The 14,509-nt window shown below is 48.0% G+C and overlaps 1 protein-coding gene across 1 annotated transcript in view; it reads right to left on the bottom strand.

Annotated features, from left to right (window-relative positions):
- The window catches only part of nlrc5 (NLR family, CARD domain containing 5), a 238,677-nt gene that overhangs the window by 24,169 nt on the left and 199,999 nt on the right, over window positions 1–14,509 (bottom strand). The window contains exons 48-51 of the mRNA XM_038806870.1: window positions 10,139–10,222; window positions 3,490–3,573; window positions 1,202–1,285; window positions 13–96 (exon numbers count right to left, since the gene is read on the bottom strand). Coding sequence (XP_038662798.1) covers window positions 13–96; window positions 1,202–1,285; window positions 3,490–3,573; window positions 10,139–10,222 — 336 coding nt within the window. The remainder of the gene's footprint in view (window positions 1–12; window positions 97–1,201; window positions 1,286–3,489; window positions 3,574–10,138; window positions 10,223–14,509) is intronic.

A 14,509-nucleotide genomic window follows, 5' to 3' on the forward strand; every position in this document is an offset into this window, starting at 1 on the left:
TGTTGTACTCACTCTAGCTTCTTTAAACGTCGCATTCTCGGTAGGGCATCAGCTAGCCTCACTGCACCTGCGTCACTGATGTTATTCCAGGATAAGCTGTGATGAAGTGCAGGAAAAAGTGGACACGTTTAGAATTTTCAAGGATATTTTTCTTCCAAACCCCAGTGATCAAACTGTTGGGAATATGGCCTTGTGGACCTGTGACCTGCTGTTGAAAGTGGGCAGACCTGGAACTCTGAGTAACTTGCATGGTCCAGCATCTGATCTTTCAACATCATTTCACCTCTTCATATTACAGAAATGCTGCAAGTGGGTGGAAATGTTGCTGTAATAGGCCGTGATTCCACAGTTACCAAGCGGGGCTGGTTTGGCAGTACAGCCCCACTCTCCTGCCAGTACTGACAGGGGACCTTTAGGTCCATCTGAGATTCCAGACCTCCGCTTTCAATTGTGAAGGCAGGAGACTCAACTTTGGACAGGGCTTGGCATCGGAGTGAAGTACAGCGGAACAGGAAGAACTATTCAGATAAACATTTTGCGAGGCGGGGGTGTCACTGCCTGAATTCACATGGTAGCTGACAGCTTTACCCACACAGGCTGGAAATTGGCACAGCTGCTACGTAATTTCTGGCACGCATTAACAGTGACAGCAAGAAGTTGGGAAATTAACCATCAGGCCAGCATTTCTTTTCAAAGGCCCTGCCCAAACATTCATCAAAGTCATCAAAGTGAGCGAAGCTTGTTTTGTCGCAGTTAATCCAGCAAGGGTCAATTCAGCTCATAAATTTGCCTACTTCACATTGAGTACACACCACAGCTGTACTGTGAGGGAAACACTGTAACCAAATCAGCTAGCTGTCGCTCTGTTAGGCTTAAATCCAAAGAGTGAGGGACAGAGAGTGAGAGACAGAGAGTGAGACACAGAGAGCGAGAGTTTCAGCATTTGAACAACACTTCAATAGTTCAACCTAAACAAAATGAAAAGCCTTGAATTTCTGTACAGCCATCGAGGGAGGGAGAAAAGGAAGGAAATCTTTCTGCAATTAACTCAAAATGTGTTCACGTGTCTCAAAATGACAGTCAGCTCAGTGTCGTTGATTAAAACTGTAAGAACTCGGTTAAGCTGAAACTTTGGTTTGTTTCCATAAGCAGAAAGGAGCGATCACTCAACTACCTGGCATCCAGAAAATTTAACACTTACATGATCTCTTCAATACTGGGACAGCACATAAATCCAGCTGCAAGCTCCTCCACCACACTGTCATCAAACCTGTTCAACTGCAGGCTAGAAGAAAGAATACTGTGGTTAGTAAATCCCAAGAGCTCAACATTGTTGACAAAGTCTTCAAGCAAACACACTATTCTTTTCCCTCGTATAATCTCTATCTTTCCTGGTTCCATAGATCCCAGAAAGCTCCTGATACCTCACTCCAGTAAAACCTTCTTCCATAGTGACACAAAACAATCGCTTTCAGCTGGCTATTTGACTATCACAGTTGAGACAGATCACGGCCTTCTAAATGGGCTGCTTTACCAGCATGGGGCCTGGCTGAGCCTTCAGGAGCAGAGTTCCCTGCCTGGCTGATTTTTTAAAACCCCCCCCCCCCCACTCTGACCATTGCTGGTCAAAGCCAATGCAAGTGCCCCTTACCATCCTGCCTGACATCATCTACTTCAGCAAAGACCCAAAGCTGAACATAGGCCTCTGTTGCATTAGATCAGGAAGGAAATTCACCTGCTGATAATTAGCTCTGAGCATTCAGAGATCTGTGGTTTCCAGTGCCATAAATGTGCATTAGTTGAAGCATTGCAAACAATTATTTGCCAATAGCTTTTAGCATTCCTAATGATGCATAAGTTAGCATATGCTTCATGTAACAGTGTGCTATTTTTTCTGTTTAAAGATGCACTGCCTCATTGATTTCTTTGTGAAGGCTATTTGGGGACTAAAAAACAAATAATATGTGTTTTGTTCCATATCACCAACAAGGTTGCTCTCTGAAGCCACTGTGTCTTCCTTAACCTACGACCTATGACCGCTACCATCGAGTAGGCCAAGGGCAGCAGACACATGGCAACAGCACCACCTGTAGGTTCTCCTCCAAGTCACACAGAATCCTGACTTGGAAATATATTGGCCAGGGTTCTCCGAAATCCTGGCCAAGTGTTGACGCTGGAGTAAACACCGGAGTAGTGTATGCCGGCGTCAAAGGGCCTCCTTGCCCAGTTATTCTCCGGATTTCAGGGGGCTAGAACAGCGGCGGAGTGCTGTATGCTGCTCCAGCGCTGAAAGCCAGCCCTACAGGGCCGGCGCGTGTCTGCGCATGCGTGCGACAGCCATCTCCGCGCCGGCCCCCGCGCAATATGGCGGAGCCCCACAGGGGCCCGGCGCGGAGGAACATAGGTTCACCGGCTGTGCCTTTGAGGAAGGACTCCGTCTTGTACCTTTAAGTTAAAGATACCTGAACATGCTTGAGAAGAATGATAGTCACACTGCGGAATATCACTGCTTTGATGCACAGTCCTACTTTCTTGCTCGTTTGGTGTCATGACCCCATCATTGACCAATCAGACAGCTAGCTACTGAATATCCAGCAATGCAACTGTGAGGATGACAAGCATGTGACCCTCCCACATCCGCTGTCCTCCCTCCCTCATAAAAAACTGCTATTTACTGCATGACAGACAATATGGCTGAAACCAGGGAGCTCACCATGTGCAGCACTACAGGGAAATTGGGCCTGCGAATCCTCTGGTATTACAATACCTCCGGAACAAAGAATTGCAACTCCAGTTCGCCGGCTTAATCCACCTTGTTTCTGAGGAATTTATCATGAAGGGTCTGGTTTTGTATTGGACCTGAGGGTGGGGGGTGGGAGCGCGGAGGTGGGGGAGGGAGGAAACGCAGTAAGGAGACCACCCCGCATTTCCTGTTCACAAAATGTTGCTAAATGTCTTCTCCACTTTTCACCACGGTATGTAGACCCTGCAGCAGTTGAACAATGTGTTGATGGCGGACTTTTACCAATTGTAAAGTGATTCCTGATTTATGTGATCCTATCACAGTCCTGTTATTGTTGTCGGCAAGCTACCACTATGAGGCAGAATAAGGAACATTGGGATAGGCCACTCAATCCTTGAACTTGTCCTGGCTGATCTATATTGTAATTCCAGTTATATATCCTGGCTCCATATCAGTGAATACCGGCACCGAACCAGTTGATCCTGAGCCTCAACAGCTTTTTGACATAGTTTAAAGATTTCTACTGACCTCTGTGTGAACATATTTCATAAATCTTTGGAACTTCATTACATTATCAAACAAAGAAACAAAACGGATGTGGGAATTTATGTAACAAACAATTCCAATGCTTTTCGGGGTAATTCTTGAATAGCAGAATATAGGTTAAGGCACAGAAAAGAAGCCTCATTGAAAAAGCCCTGAATCAGGGCTTGGGTTTTCAAGCAAGCTGCACACGAGGCACTTACTCCAGTTTTTTTAAGGACGTCATTTTTCGTAGCGCCATTGCAAGCTCCATCATTCCTTTGTTCCCAATGCTATTTTCAGGTAAACTGCAGGGGACACAAAAATATGTAATAAGTATGATTACACAGCATTTCAACCTCAACAGGCTGTTTAGCACAGGGCTAAATCGCTGGCTTTGAAAGCAGACCAAGGCAGGCCAGCAGCACGGTTCAATTCCCGTATCAGCCTCCCTGAACAGGCGCCGGAATGTGGCGACTAGGGGCTTTTCACAGTAACTTCATTTGAAGCCTACTTGTGACAATAAGTGATTTTCATTTCAATTTTCATTTTCAACAAGGTAGAGCCAAACATGTATTAATCTATTGGTCTTGCTCCGAACAAGGGGGGGGGGGGGGGGGGGGACTAAAGAACCATTTCAAAGACACCCTGAAGGCTTACCTCAAGAAATGCCACGTTGACGTCAACACCTGAAAGACTCTTGCTCAGAAGAGACCTACTTGGAGGAACCTCCTAATTGAAGGGACACAATTCTTCAAGGATACCCGATGGCAAGAGGAGGCCCGAAAAAGGAGTCTGGAAAAGGAATGCCAGTAATCTAGAGTCCAAGGACCGATCCCATCTTCTGGAAAAACCTGCCGAGTGTGCGGTCGAAGATGCAGCTCTCGGATCGGGCTCCTCAGACATGCAAGAACCCAGAGAAGCCATGACCAGTAACACAGAGTTTCTTAGGTGGACAATCATACTCGTTAGTGAGTGACTGCTGAAGAATCTATGGGTCTCTCCTCCTTCTGCTGCATGACAATGAGCACGGTGGGGAGCTTATGTTACTATTCATAGAGTTGTTTTTTTAAATATTTAGGCCTTTTATGAGATATTTGAGTTTTAATGGATGGAAGGGACCTGAACATTCGTGATGCCCAGGAATCTGCTGATGTTTTAAATGTGTAGAGAGTTATGAGCAACTGTTTTCATTTTAAATGTTCATTTTCTAAAAGTTATGAGGGTGCCCAACAATTCCAGTCTGTAAAATGGCAGCATCCTCTCGATATTTAGAAGGCAAAGAACTTGCTTGTGTGACAACTTTGCCAGCTTTTTATTTATGAGGCGCCCATGAAATCCAAAATGAAACTAAGATCATTCTGGAAGGAGGGGGCAATTGGGCTTCCTGGTTATGGTTTCATATCTGAAAAGTTAGACTCTGGCTGAAGTTCAAATGGGGATGAAAGCTTAAAAAAACAGTTTAATTAAAGGGTGGTGGTGGTGGTGGGGTGTTGTCATGTTTCAGCCTGTTGTGGTGCAGCAGAACACAGAATTTGTGTGAGCGATACTGAATGAATAATTTGCCTCAGTATTCACCAAAGAGAAGGACTTGGTGGATGAGGAGTCCAGGGTAGAGTATGTAGATATTCTGAGTCATGTTGATATTAATAAAGAGGAGTGTTGGGCATCTTAAAAAGCCTCACTAATCTGATCGAGATTTTCGAGGAAGTGACAAAGATGAGGGAAGGGCAGTAGATGTTGTTTACATGGACTTCAGTAAAGTCTTTGACAAGGTACCTCATGGTGGACTGGTACAAAAAGTGAAGTTATATGGGATCAGAGGAGAGCTGGCAAGTTGGATACAGAACTGGCTTGGGCACAGAAGACAGAGGGTAGTATTAGAAGGATTATTTTCTGAATGGAAGGCTGTGACTAGCGGCATTCCACAGGGATCAGTTCTGGGGCCTTTGTTGTTCGTGGTGTATATAAATGATTTGGAAGAAAATGTAGCTGGTCTGATTAGTAAGTTCGCAGACGACACAAAAATTGGAGGAGTTACGGATAGTGAAGAGGATTGTCAGAGGATACAGCAGGATATAAACTGGTTGGAGTCGTGGGCAGAGAAATGGCACATGGAGTTTAATCCGGACAAGTGTGAGGTAATGCACTTTGGAAGGTCCAATGCATGTAGGAATTACACAATAAGTGGTAGAACTCTTGCGAGTACTGATAGGCAGAAAGATCTGGGCGTGCATGTCCACTGAAAATGGAAATGCGTGTATATAAGATAGTTAAGAAGGCATACAGCATGCTGGCCTTCATCGGTCGGGGCATTGAATATAAAAATTGGCAAGTCATGTTGCAGCTGCACAGGAGCTTAGTTAGGCCTCATTTTGAATATTGTACAATTCTGGTCGCCACACTACCAGAAGGATGTGAATGCTTTGGAGAGGGTACAGAAGTGGTTTACTAGGATGTTGCCTGGTATGGAGGGCATTAGCTATGAGGAGAGTTTAGATAAACTTGGTCTGTTCTCCTGGAACGATAGAGGTTGAGAGGCGACCTGATAGAGGTCTGCAAGATTATGAGTGGCATGAACAGAGTGAATAGTCAGATGCTCTTTCCTAGAGTAAGAGAGTCAAGTACTAGAGGACATAGGTTTAAAGTGCGTGGGGAAGAGTTTAGAACAGATGTGCGAGGCAAGGGTTTTATACAGAGGGTGGTAAATATATGGAACATGCTGCCTGGGGAGGTGGTAGGAGCCGGTACAAAAGCGGCATTTGAGGGGAATCTAGACAAATATACGAATAGGGTGGGAATGGAAGGATACGGACCGAAGGGCCTGTTCCTGTGCTGTATTGTTCATTGAGGAGAGGCAAACAAAGCGCTCTATGGAAAGGTCAGTTTTCTATTGGGCAGAAAGAAGAAAATAACTCGAGAAGCTTTTAGTGAGGCATTGTACGAGTGAGCTAAAAGAGACTGAATCCTAAAAGTGGTGTGATTAGCTCAGACATTCTGAAGAGCGGAGTGCGGTCTCAAAGAATCAGACCATGAACCAGGTTTGTTGATTGATCAGTTGAAAAGGAATTCTGGAAAGTTACACCTCCAGACCTTGATGTGTCCTGAGTAAGAGAGAATTTGCGGATGTGCAACTGGTTGATACTTGTTGTATCCGGGCTCTCGGATAAGATATGGCTGGTTGTGGAAGAGGGCCGTTGAGTGAGAAAAGTCAAATATCAAAGACCTGGAGGCTAAGTTGGAAAGATTGTGAGATTGTACACCTTTGTGCAGGGAGTGATGTGAGTGCCTGTAATTTTGTGAGGCATTTCTTTTTTGGACAGACTAACTGTAATGAAAATCGTGTTTTTGAGTCAAATAACATTGGTCTTGCTCAATGTTATGATGATTTTGGGCTTGATTTACAGGATATGGCCATATGGCCTCGTCGTGTCTGACCCCTGACGCGACACGGCCGTTAAATCTCACGGGAGGCCTCTCGCTTGATTTGCAAAGCTCAGGACACCTTGCAAGATCTAACAAGATCTCTCGAGATGTTGCAATCTGCATCTCGCCCTCACTGGATGGGATCCAGATTTGCATATTTAAGTGAGAAGTTAGCCTCACTTAAATAGTCTATGCTGGAGTCTCCCAAGGCCCGGGATCAAATGCCGGCACCTGGGAGACCTCACTGTGGCACCGTTTAGCACTGGTCCACGCAAACGTGGAGGCCCCTGAGTGGTTGGGCTCTGAGCAGGGTGGTATTCTGGCACTCCTGTTGCCATCCAGGCACTGCCACCAGTGCCTTGGTGGCACTGACAAACTGGCAGGAACACTGCCAAGGTGCCCAGGTGGCACGTAGCCCGTGACGAGGATCAGGCCCAGGGGTGCCCTGCCCTCATGTGATGGGGTGAGGTGGGCTCGAGTACCCCCTAACAAGCATTGGGGGTGTCTGGAGGCCGTGCTGGGGGGGTTTGAGAGATCGGGGCAGTATTTAAAAATTACGCCCCAATCTCTTCAAATGAAGATAGCGCAGCCTCAATGGGGCATTCCTTGCCATGGCCAGAATAAAAAGAGTCCCATTTGATAGCAGAGTCGTTTTTGGTACTGCAGGTGCTGATAAGGGCATAGTGTAGGTTAGATGGCCTTTAGTTTTTTTCCATGTCGGTGCAACATCGAGGGCCGAAGGGCCTGTACTGCGCTGTATCGTTCTATGTTCTATAACCATCCCACTAAACAGGTCCAACACGGGATTCTGTATTTTTCCTGTTTAATTGCGTCCTGAGTAAAAGTTTCAAAAAAAGTGAAATCGTGTCCATTGATTCCTTTCATTGAAGTTGTTTGGGGATTCCTTTCTTTTCAGGTTGGGCAGAATCTTGCACTCCGTGCACTGTGCTGACTGGGGTGTGATAACTGGCATGCAGCTCTCCAGCTGCACAGCGAGTTTTCTCTCCACGTCTCTGGCCCTCTGTGCACCAACCACACAAGCACTGGGGCTACCCTATCCCACCCCTCTCCCCCAAACAAGCAATGGGGTAACCCCCCCCTCAATCCACTTCAATAATGCTGAGTGCTTTCTGCAGTTAGAAAAGAGGAAGTGAAATCACTTAGCTGCTTTGAAGTGACCAGCATCTGTCAATCAGAACAAGGGTGTTTATAACATTGTTGTTAGATCAATGGGCGGTACTTCAGAGGCATTCAAGCGAGAAGGGAAAGATAAATAAATAAACATCCTAGCAGCTGTGTTTAAAACATTAAGATTTCAATTAAAGGCTCGTTAAAGTACTGCAATGTGAAACTGAATGAATGCTAGGCCTTTCAAAGGGAATTTCAAGGCTTTTCAAGTGTGGTCGGCTTCCAAGGGAGGCTCAGAGGCTTCAAAAGCACTTTCAAGCCTAAGGCTGAGGGAGCAGATGTGAGGAAAGGGAACTGTTTCCTGGCTTGAATCTGCAATGAAACATCTGATCTGCTCATCAGCTGACAGGCAGGGCACTTCAGAGTGAGAAGAACAGGTCAGAGTTTAAACAGGTCAAAGATGATGATTTTGAACAAAGGGCTGCCCGAGGTCACTATGCTGAGTGATCTTCAGGTTGCCCAGCACTGGAAGGGGCCGTCCAGACACAGGACCCCATCCTGGAGGAGGGTCCCGGGGTCAACTCCTTACCCACAGCCTGAGCCCACTAAACTCCAGGACCCTAGAGGGACCCTCCCTCTGCAGCCTGGCAGAGAGGCATATGAGCAATAAGCTAATCCCCATGACTACCCTTGGGGTCCATTGCGCCAGGACAATGCTTGTCAATACTTGCACTAAAGCCCGCTCAGTAGAGCTCCTGCTGTGGAGTCATAGCATAAAGGGGCTGGGGTGGGGAGGTGAAGATTCGGGCTTCCAGTCCATTAATCACATTCTAATTAATGCATATCAGCTGTTTGGCCACGATGGCCAGCGAGATGGGACCGGAAACTGGGGGCGGGTCTGGCGCCAGGCGCTGATCCCGTTTTTGGGCCAATGTGGGGATTCTCCGCCCGATTGGGATTTCCGATCTTAACATCAGGGAACAGAGAATCCTGGCCAGAGCCTCCAACAATGCAATGCTGTAGTTAACCATCAGTCTCTAGAGGTGGAAGTTCAAACTCTTGACTTCTGATTCTTGATGTACTTCTTAACGTCAATGCCCTGAGGTGTGGGGTGTCTGTGCAGTTTGGGGAGAATAGTGGCAATACAAATGAGGACCTCAATGGGTATAACAATCAGTAGGACAACCCTCATAAAAGCCTCACCCTAGCATGGTGCTAGGAATGCCTTATCATTAAGAGTGATAGAGGGGCAGCAGGGTGGAGCAGTGGTTAGCACAGCTGCCTCGCGGCGCTGAGGTCCCAGGTTCAGTCCCGGCTTTGGGTCACTGTCCGTGTGGGTTTGCACATTCTCCCCGTGTTTCCGTGGGTTTCGCCCCCACAGCCCAGAGATGTGCAGGGTGGGTGGATTGGCTGCGCTGAATTGTCCCTTAATTGGAAAAGATGAATTGGGTACTCTAAATTTTTAAAAAAATAAAGGGTGATGGAGATGAAAGGTGTAAAGTCACTTTAACAGATGGCAAATCCAGCAGCAAGTTGCTGGTGACATTGATTGGGGTGGGGTAGAGGCAGCAGAGAGGGAAAACTAAGGGCAAAGCTGTATGATATAACTGTGGTCAGTGGGAATAGATTTTTTCATTTATCAATCTGTAGCAGTAAAAGGGGACAAAATAATCTACTTGTTTATTTATTTTCCAGAAAGTAATAAAAACTCTTTACTCTGTCTCAGTTTGCTGAAAAGAGTCATTGAGAAACAAAATTGAAGCTTATCCATATATGGTGTAAATGGGCCACAGGGCCTTGATTGGCTGTGGATGGATGATGCCATGGTCATGAGATTAGAAGCATACAAAAAACTTCCCCTAGGGGAAGGGAGTAAAAAATAAAAACAATTTCAACACACAACTGTCTGTCCCCCAAAGGACTGGAGCACGAGCATTGTTTGTTCTTACTGTCATGTTACTGTGTGTAGCTAGCTGCACTGTAACAATTACTGATTGTCAAAGCATTGGTTGTCTTGTCGAACAGATCGACATCTCTGTGCACAATCTTATCTGATTCTTTCCAAATCCTTTCAGCAGAGATGTTGTGCAGCCTGAGCCTCCCTCACAACTGTAACAGAGAAAGCACTGCCTCACAGTGAGCAATGCACTGAAGAGTTAGTGGCAACATTTTGTGTGCAAGGGCTCCTTTACAACTAAAAAGACAACCAACAGCATCCTTATAACAGGCTCCTCATCAGAACCTAAGACAATTGTCACTTCAGACTTTGCTGTTTGCTGCTATGAGCAAGAGGAGAGTGAATCCTAGAGCATGCCTCACCTTATCACTTCGATACTCGGGCACAGCATGAGACCCTGTGCCAGGCTTCCTCCTCCACTGTCAGTGAGCGCATTGGAATGAAGGCTGAACAGAGAGGTAGACAAGCTTGGATTATTATTTGCTCCAGTTATGCTTCAGCCAATAAACACCAATTGAGTCATTTTAACCTAAGTGCAAGTGGAGAACCCAGGGGATTAGGTAGGGCATTCACCACATGATCTTCCCCTCCATTTACAATGTGTAAAATCAGAACGGCACTCGATCCTATCAAAGCAAAGTTGCCATAGTCCCAGATGGCCATAGGCTGCTTTCCCCCTTTGAAGGGGAGAGCTGAGTGGTGGTGATTTAACCTGAGGATCACCACACCTAGATCACCACTAGGGGCTTTTCACAGTAACTTCATTGAAGCCTACTCGTGACAATAAGTGATTATTATTATTATTACCTCAGGCGAGGAACAAGTTTGAGAAGGTGGGGCCTTCTTGAATAACCTCAGCCAGTACAGGTTGGCCTTGCTCTGCATCACAAACCAGCTGTCCAGCCAACTGAGCGAGACCGGCCTCCATCAGGTCCCGATGGAAAGGTTAGCGTCCCAATTTCCACTCAGACTCTAATCCCCTCGAGATATCGGTGACATTTTCTTTAAAATGATCTTCGAATCACAGTATATGGTGAATCAGCATGAATTTTAGAAGTGTAACAATAAACATTCTCATTTGACCAGTAATAGAAATGGATTGAATCTTAATCACACATACCCACACACACACACACATACGAGCCTCCTTATCAAAATTCTTTATAAACATGTGAATCACACTGCACTCATGGCGGCCGCTGATGATTCGCTCGCCCCAGGACAACTCAATCTCTGCAATCAGTGGGACACCCCTTACAAAAGCCTCACCGGCACTTTTTCCAGATCCAGTTGGGAGGGATGACTGCCAGGAAGCCAGCACCAAGATTTTCCGAGGGAGCCCTGACCAGACTCCTGGGTGGTGTGCAGGAGAGGCGGGACGCCCCATACCCATGTTCGCACAGATGCCCCTCCACCAAGGTCACTACCCCCACCTGGGAGACCTTAGTCAGTGCCAGCTGGCTGCTGAAGAGGACGGGCACAAAAGTATGACTGACCTCCGCGCAGCCAGGGTCAGTCTCCCGCTGCACCCCTTCGCACCTCCATGGCGATCTCTCACCCTGCCACCTCATGGGTTCCCAACACCTCTTCTCGCCTTCCCCGCACCTCCCCGCACTTTGCATTTTTCCCCCAGTTACTAATCTGCTCCTCATATCCTTGCTCCCGTTCAAATCCCATGCAAGCTGGACTTCATCCCATTTGAACTGACAAGACACCCGCCTACACTCTCCCCATCCGTCTCTTTGTGGGATAAACTTGAGCAAAACTGGCCTGAGTGGGCACAGCCAGCCAGAGTCATGCCCAAGCTAAGATACCTCAGGCCCTTTGAGGAAAGAGCCCTCGAGTTGGCCAGCCAAGAACAAGACCACACCTGTACAGAGGGCAAAGTGGGGGCAGCAGACAAATGTGACAACCGTCAAGTAATTCAGTCATAGTTCAAGCCTCACGTGCGTAACCTTATCCCCTGTGATACACTAGTGCCATGTCCCTTCCCTTGCAGGGCAATCAGTTGACCAGCCTGGACCATCCTCGCACCCTCTGGATAACACAGACCCGAGCAGCTCCAAGGGAGACTTCTCGGAGAGCAGTATAGAAGATATGGCATATCTGTCTCCCACACCCTCCTCCAGCACAGATACTCAAACCCTGGTGATATTACGAAGTTGACAGGCTTCTGCGTCACTCTCTAGTGAGCACCTCACAATTGAAGATCCACAGGAGGCGGAAGCAGGGACGTCCCATGGTTCCGGCATCCACAGCGAGATCAACATTGCGAGGGTGGCACCCACAGTGGAAACTTTGGTGCAGGACGAGCACTCCAAGGAGGGGGATGTCTGCTCCATGGTTCATCTCATGACATCCATGGCTAAGGGCATAAGCTCCATGTTGCAGGGCTTCAACTGCCTGGTCAGCGCCAGAGGACAGCGTGATAGCTGGAGCTTTCTCCAGCTATCCCCCTATCCCATGGAGGAGCACAGGGGCCCAGGTACCTGAAGGAAAGAGGATTGGCAGAAGCACAGGCCGAGACCTTCCCGCAGCAGACCCTTGGGGTCTAACCCATCTGACTAACCCCCACCCCCCCCCCCACCCCTCCCCTCCCTGTGATCAACACACCTCTACACCCCTAGCCTTGCGCACTGAGAAGAAAAGCATTGAAACACCTGTAGAATTCAAAAGTAAGGGTCATCTCAGGCAACAGAGCGTGGAAGACAGCAGGTTGCTTCAACCTCATGTATCCTCTGGAAAACTTGTTTGAGGCGTCCAGCTTGGTAAAGAATTTGGCATGAGCCATCTCACAGGTTAACTCTTCTCACTTTGGGATCGAGTAGTGCTCGCGCATGATGTTGCGATTCAGGTCTTTGAGATCAATTCAAATGCAGAGTTCACCAGAGGGCTTCTTGACGCAGACCATGGAGCTGACCCAGTCTGTTGGTTCCGTGACCTTTGAGATGATACCCTGGTCTTAGAGTTCTCGTAGCTGCTTTTTCAGACGATCCTTGAGAGGGGCTGACACCCGGCGCGGTGCATGGATGACTGGGATGGCATTCAGATTGAGCAATATCTTGTAACGATATAGGAGCGTGCCCATTCCATCAAACACGTTGTGGTATTGCGTGAGAATGTCGTCTATCTCAGCCTGGAGATTTACATTGGGCGAGGCAGTCGCCGGTGTCGAGGACATGGCACTCACGCGCTGGACCAGATTTAGGAGTTTGCATGCGCGAGCACCGAGCAGGGACGCCTTGTCAGGTCGGGTGATCTCGAATCGTAACGTCACTTTGATTGCCTTGTGAGATACACCTAGCTGACACGATCCACTGGCAGCTATGGCATTGCCATTATAGTCAAGGAGCTGGCAGGCTGGTGGAAGAATTCTAGGTTGATCTCGGGTGCTGTAGAGGTCCGACTGTGATATGAGGTTTGCAGATGTGCCAGTCCAATTTAAATCGGATGCGAGACTGGTTAACCGTGACGACAGCACACCACTCATCGTCAGGATCCATAGTGAGGATTGAAAGGCGGTTTGCAGGCACGGTGGAGGCCAGCTTGCGCGTGGCGATTATGCCCACCCGGTATGGAGACTCGAGGCAGTCAGCATCGGGGTCCATTGGGCTGTCGGGATCCGAATCCTGCATGCCACGTCTGCCCTGCAGCTGGAATCACTGGCTGTTGGTCGGTGGAGTGGACCTGCAGAAGGCCACGTAATGCCCAGGCTTTCCACACTGTAGACATTGCCTTCCTTTGGCTGGACATTGCCGCTTTAAATGGGCGGAGCCACAATTTGGACACGTCATGACACTGACGTCAACGTGTTCCATGCGCCATCGCGCATGCGCAGTCAGCCGACTTTCGCACATACGCATCTTCGGCCTTGTCGTCCACCCGGTCGTGGCGCGCATGCGAAGGGACCCAGGAAATGCGCGCAAAATGGCCACTCTCCTCGATGCTCAGGCCTTGCATTTTTGCGATGGCCTGCACCCTTTCTGCCTTGTGGGAGGCCAGTTTTGCATTTTCTGCCGCCCTGATGCGGGAGCAACGATTCCTGGCATGCTCATGGACAATGCACGTTTCGATGTCGACGGAGAGGGTCAACTGTTTGATTTTGAGGAGCAGCTCCCGCAGGGAATTGGACTGGACCCCGAAAACGATCTGATCCCGGATCATGGAATCAGCCGTCGAGTCATAATTACATGACTGCGCTAGGATGTGGAAATGGGTCAAGAAGGACTGAAAAGGTTCATCCTTGCCCTGAAGCCTCTGTTGGAAGATGGACTGTTCAAAGCTCTCATTCACCTCAATGTCACAGTGGTTGTCAAATTTCAGCAGAACCGTCTTGAACTTCGTCTCGTCTTTGCCATCGGCAAACATGAGTGAGTTATAGATGTGGATGGCGTGATCCCCGCAGTCGACAGAAACAGAGCAATCGTTCGGGCATCCGATGCTGCCTCGAGGTCGGAGGCCTCGATATACAGGAGGAACTTCTGTTTGAAGACTTTCCAGTTGGCGCCGAGGTTGCCGGAGATCTGGAGTTGCGGAGGAGGTTGGATCTTTTCCATGCCGCTGGATGGCTGCGTGCTGGTCGTTGCAGATTCACTCGAGGTAGGTTTGTTAGAGTTAATAGCTCTCTGGTACCATGATGTGTTATCTGTGTTGGTCTAACATCGACTGCAACTGGATGCAGTAAAACGAGAAACAGGCTTCTGACACAGGAGATGGTCCAACACTGTTTTATT

Source organism: Scyliorhinus canicula, chromosome 9 (genome assembly GCF_902713615.1).
Source record: "Scyliorhinus canicula chromosome 9, sScyCan1.1, whole genome shotgun sequence".
Lineage (NCBI taxonomy): Eukaryota > Metazoa > Chordata > Chondrichthyes > Carcharhiniformes > Scyliorhinidae > Scyliorhinus > Scyliorhinus canicula.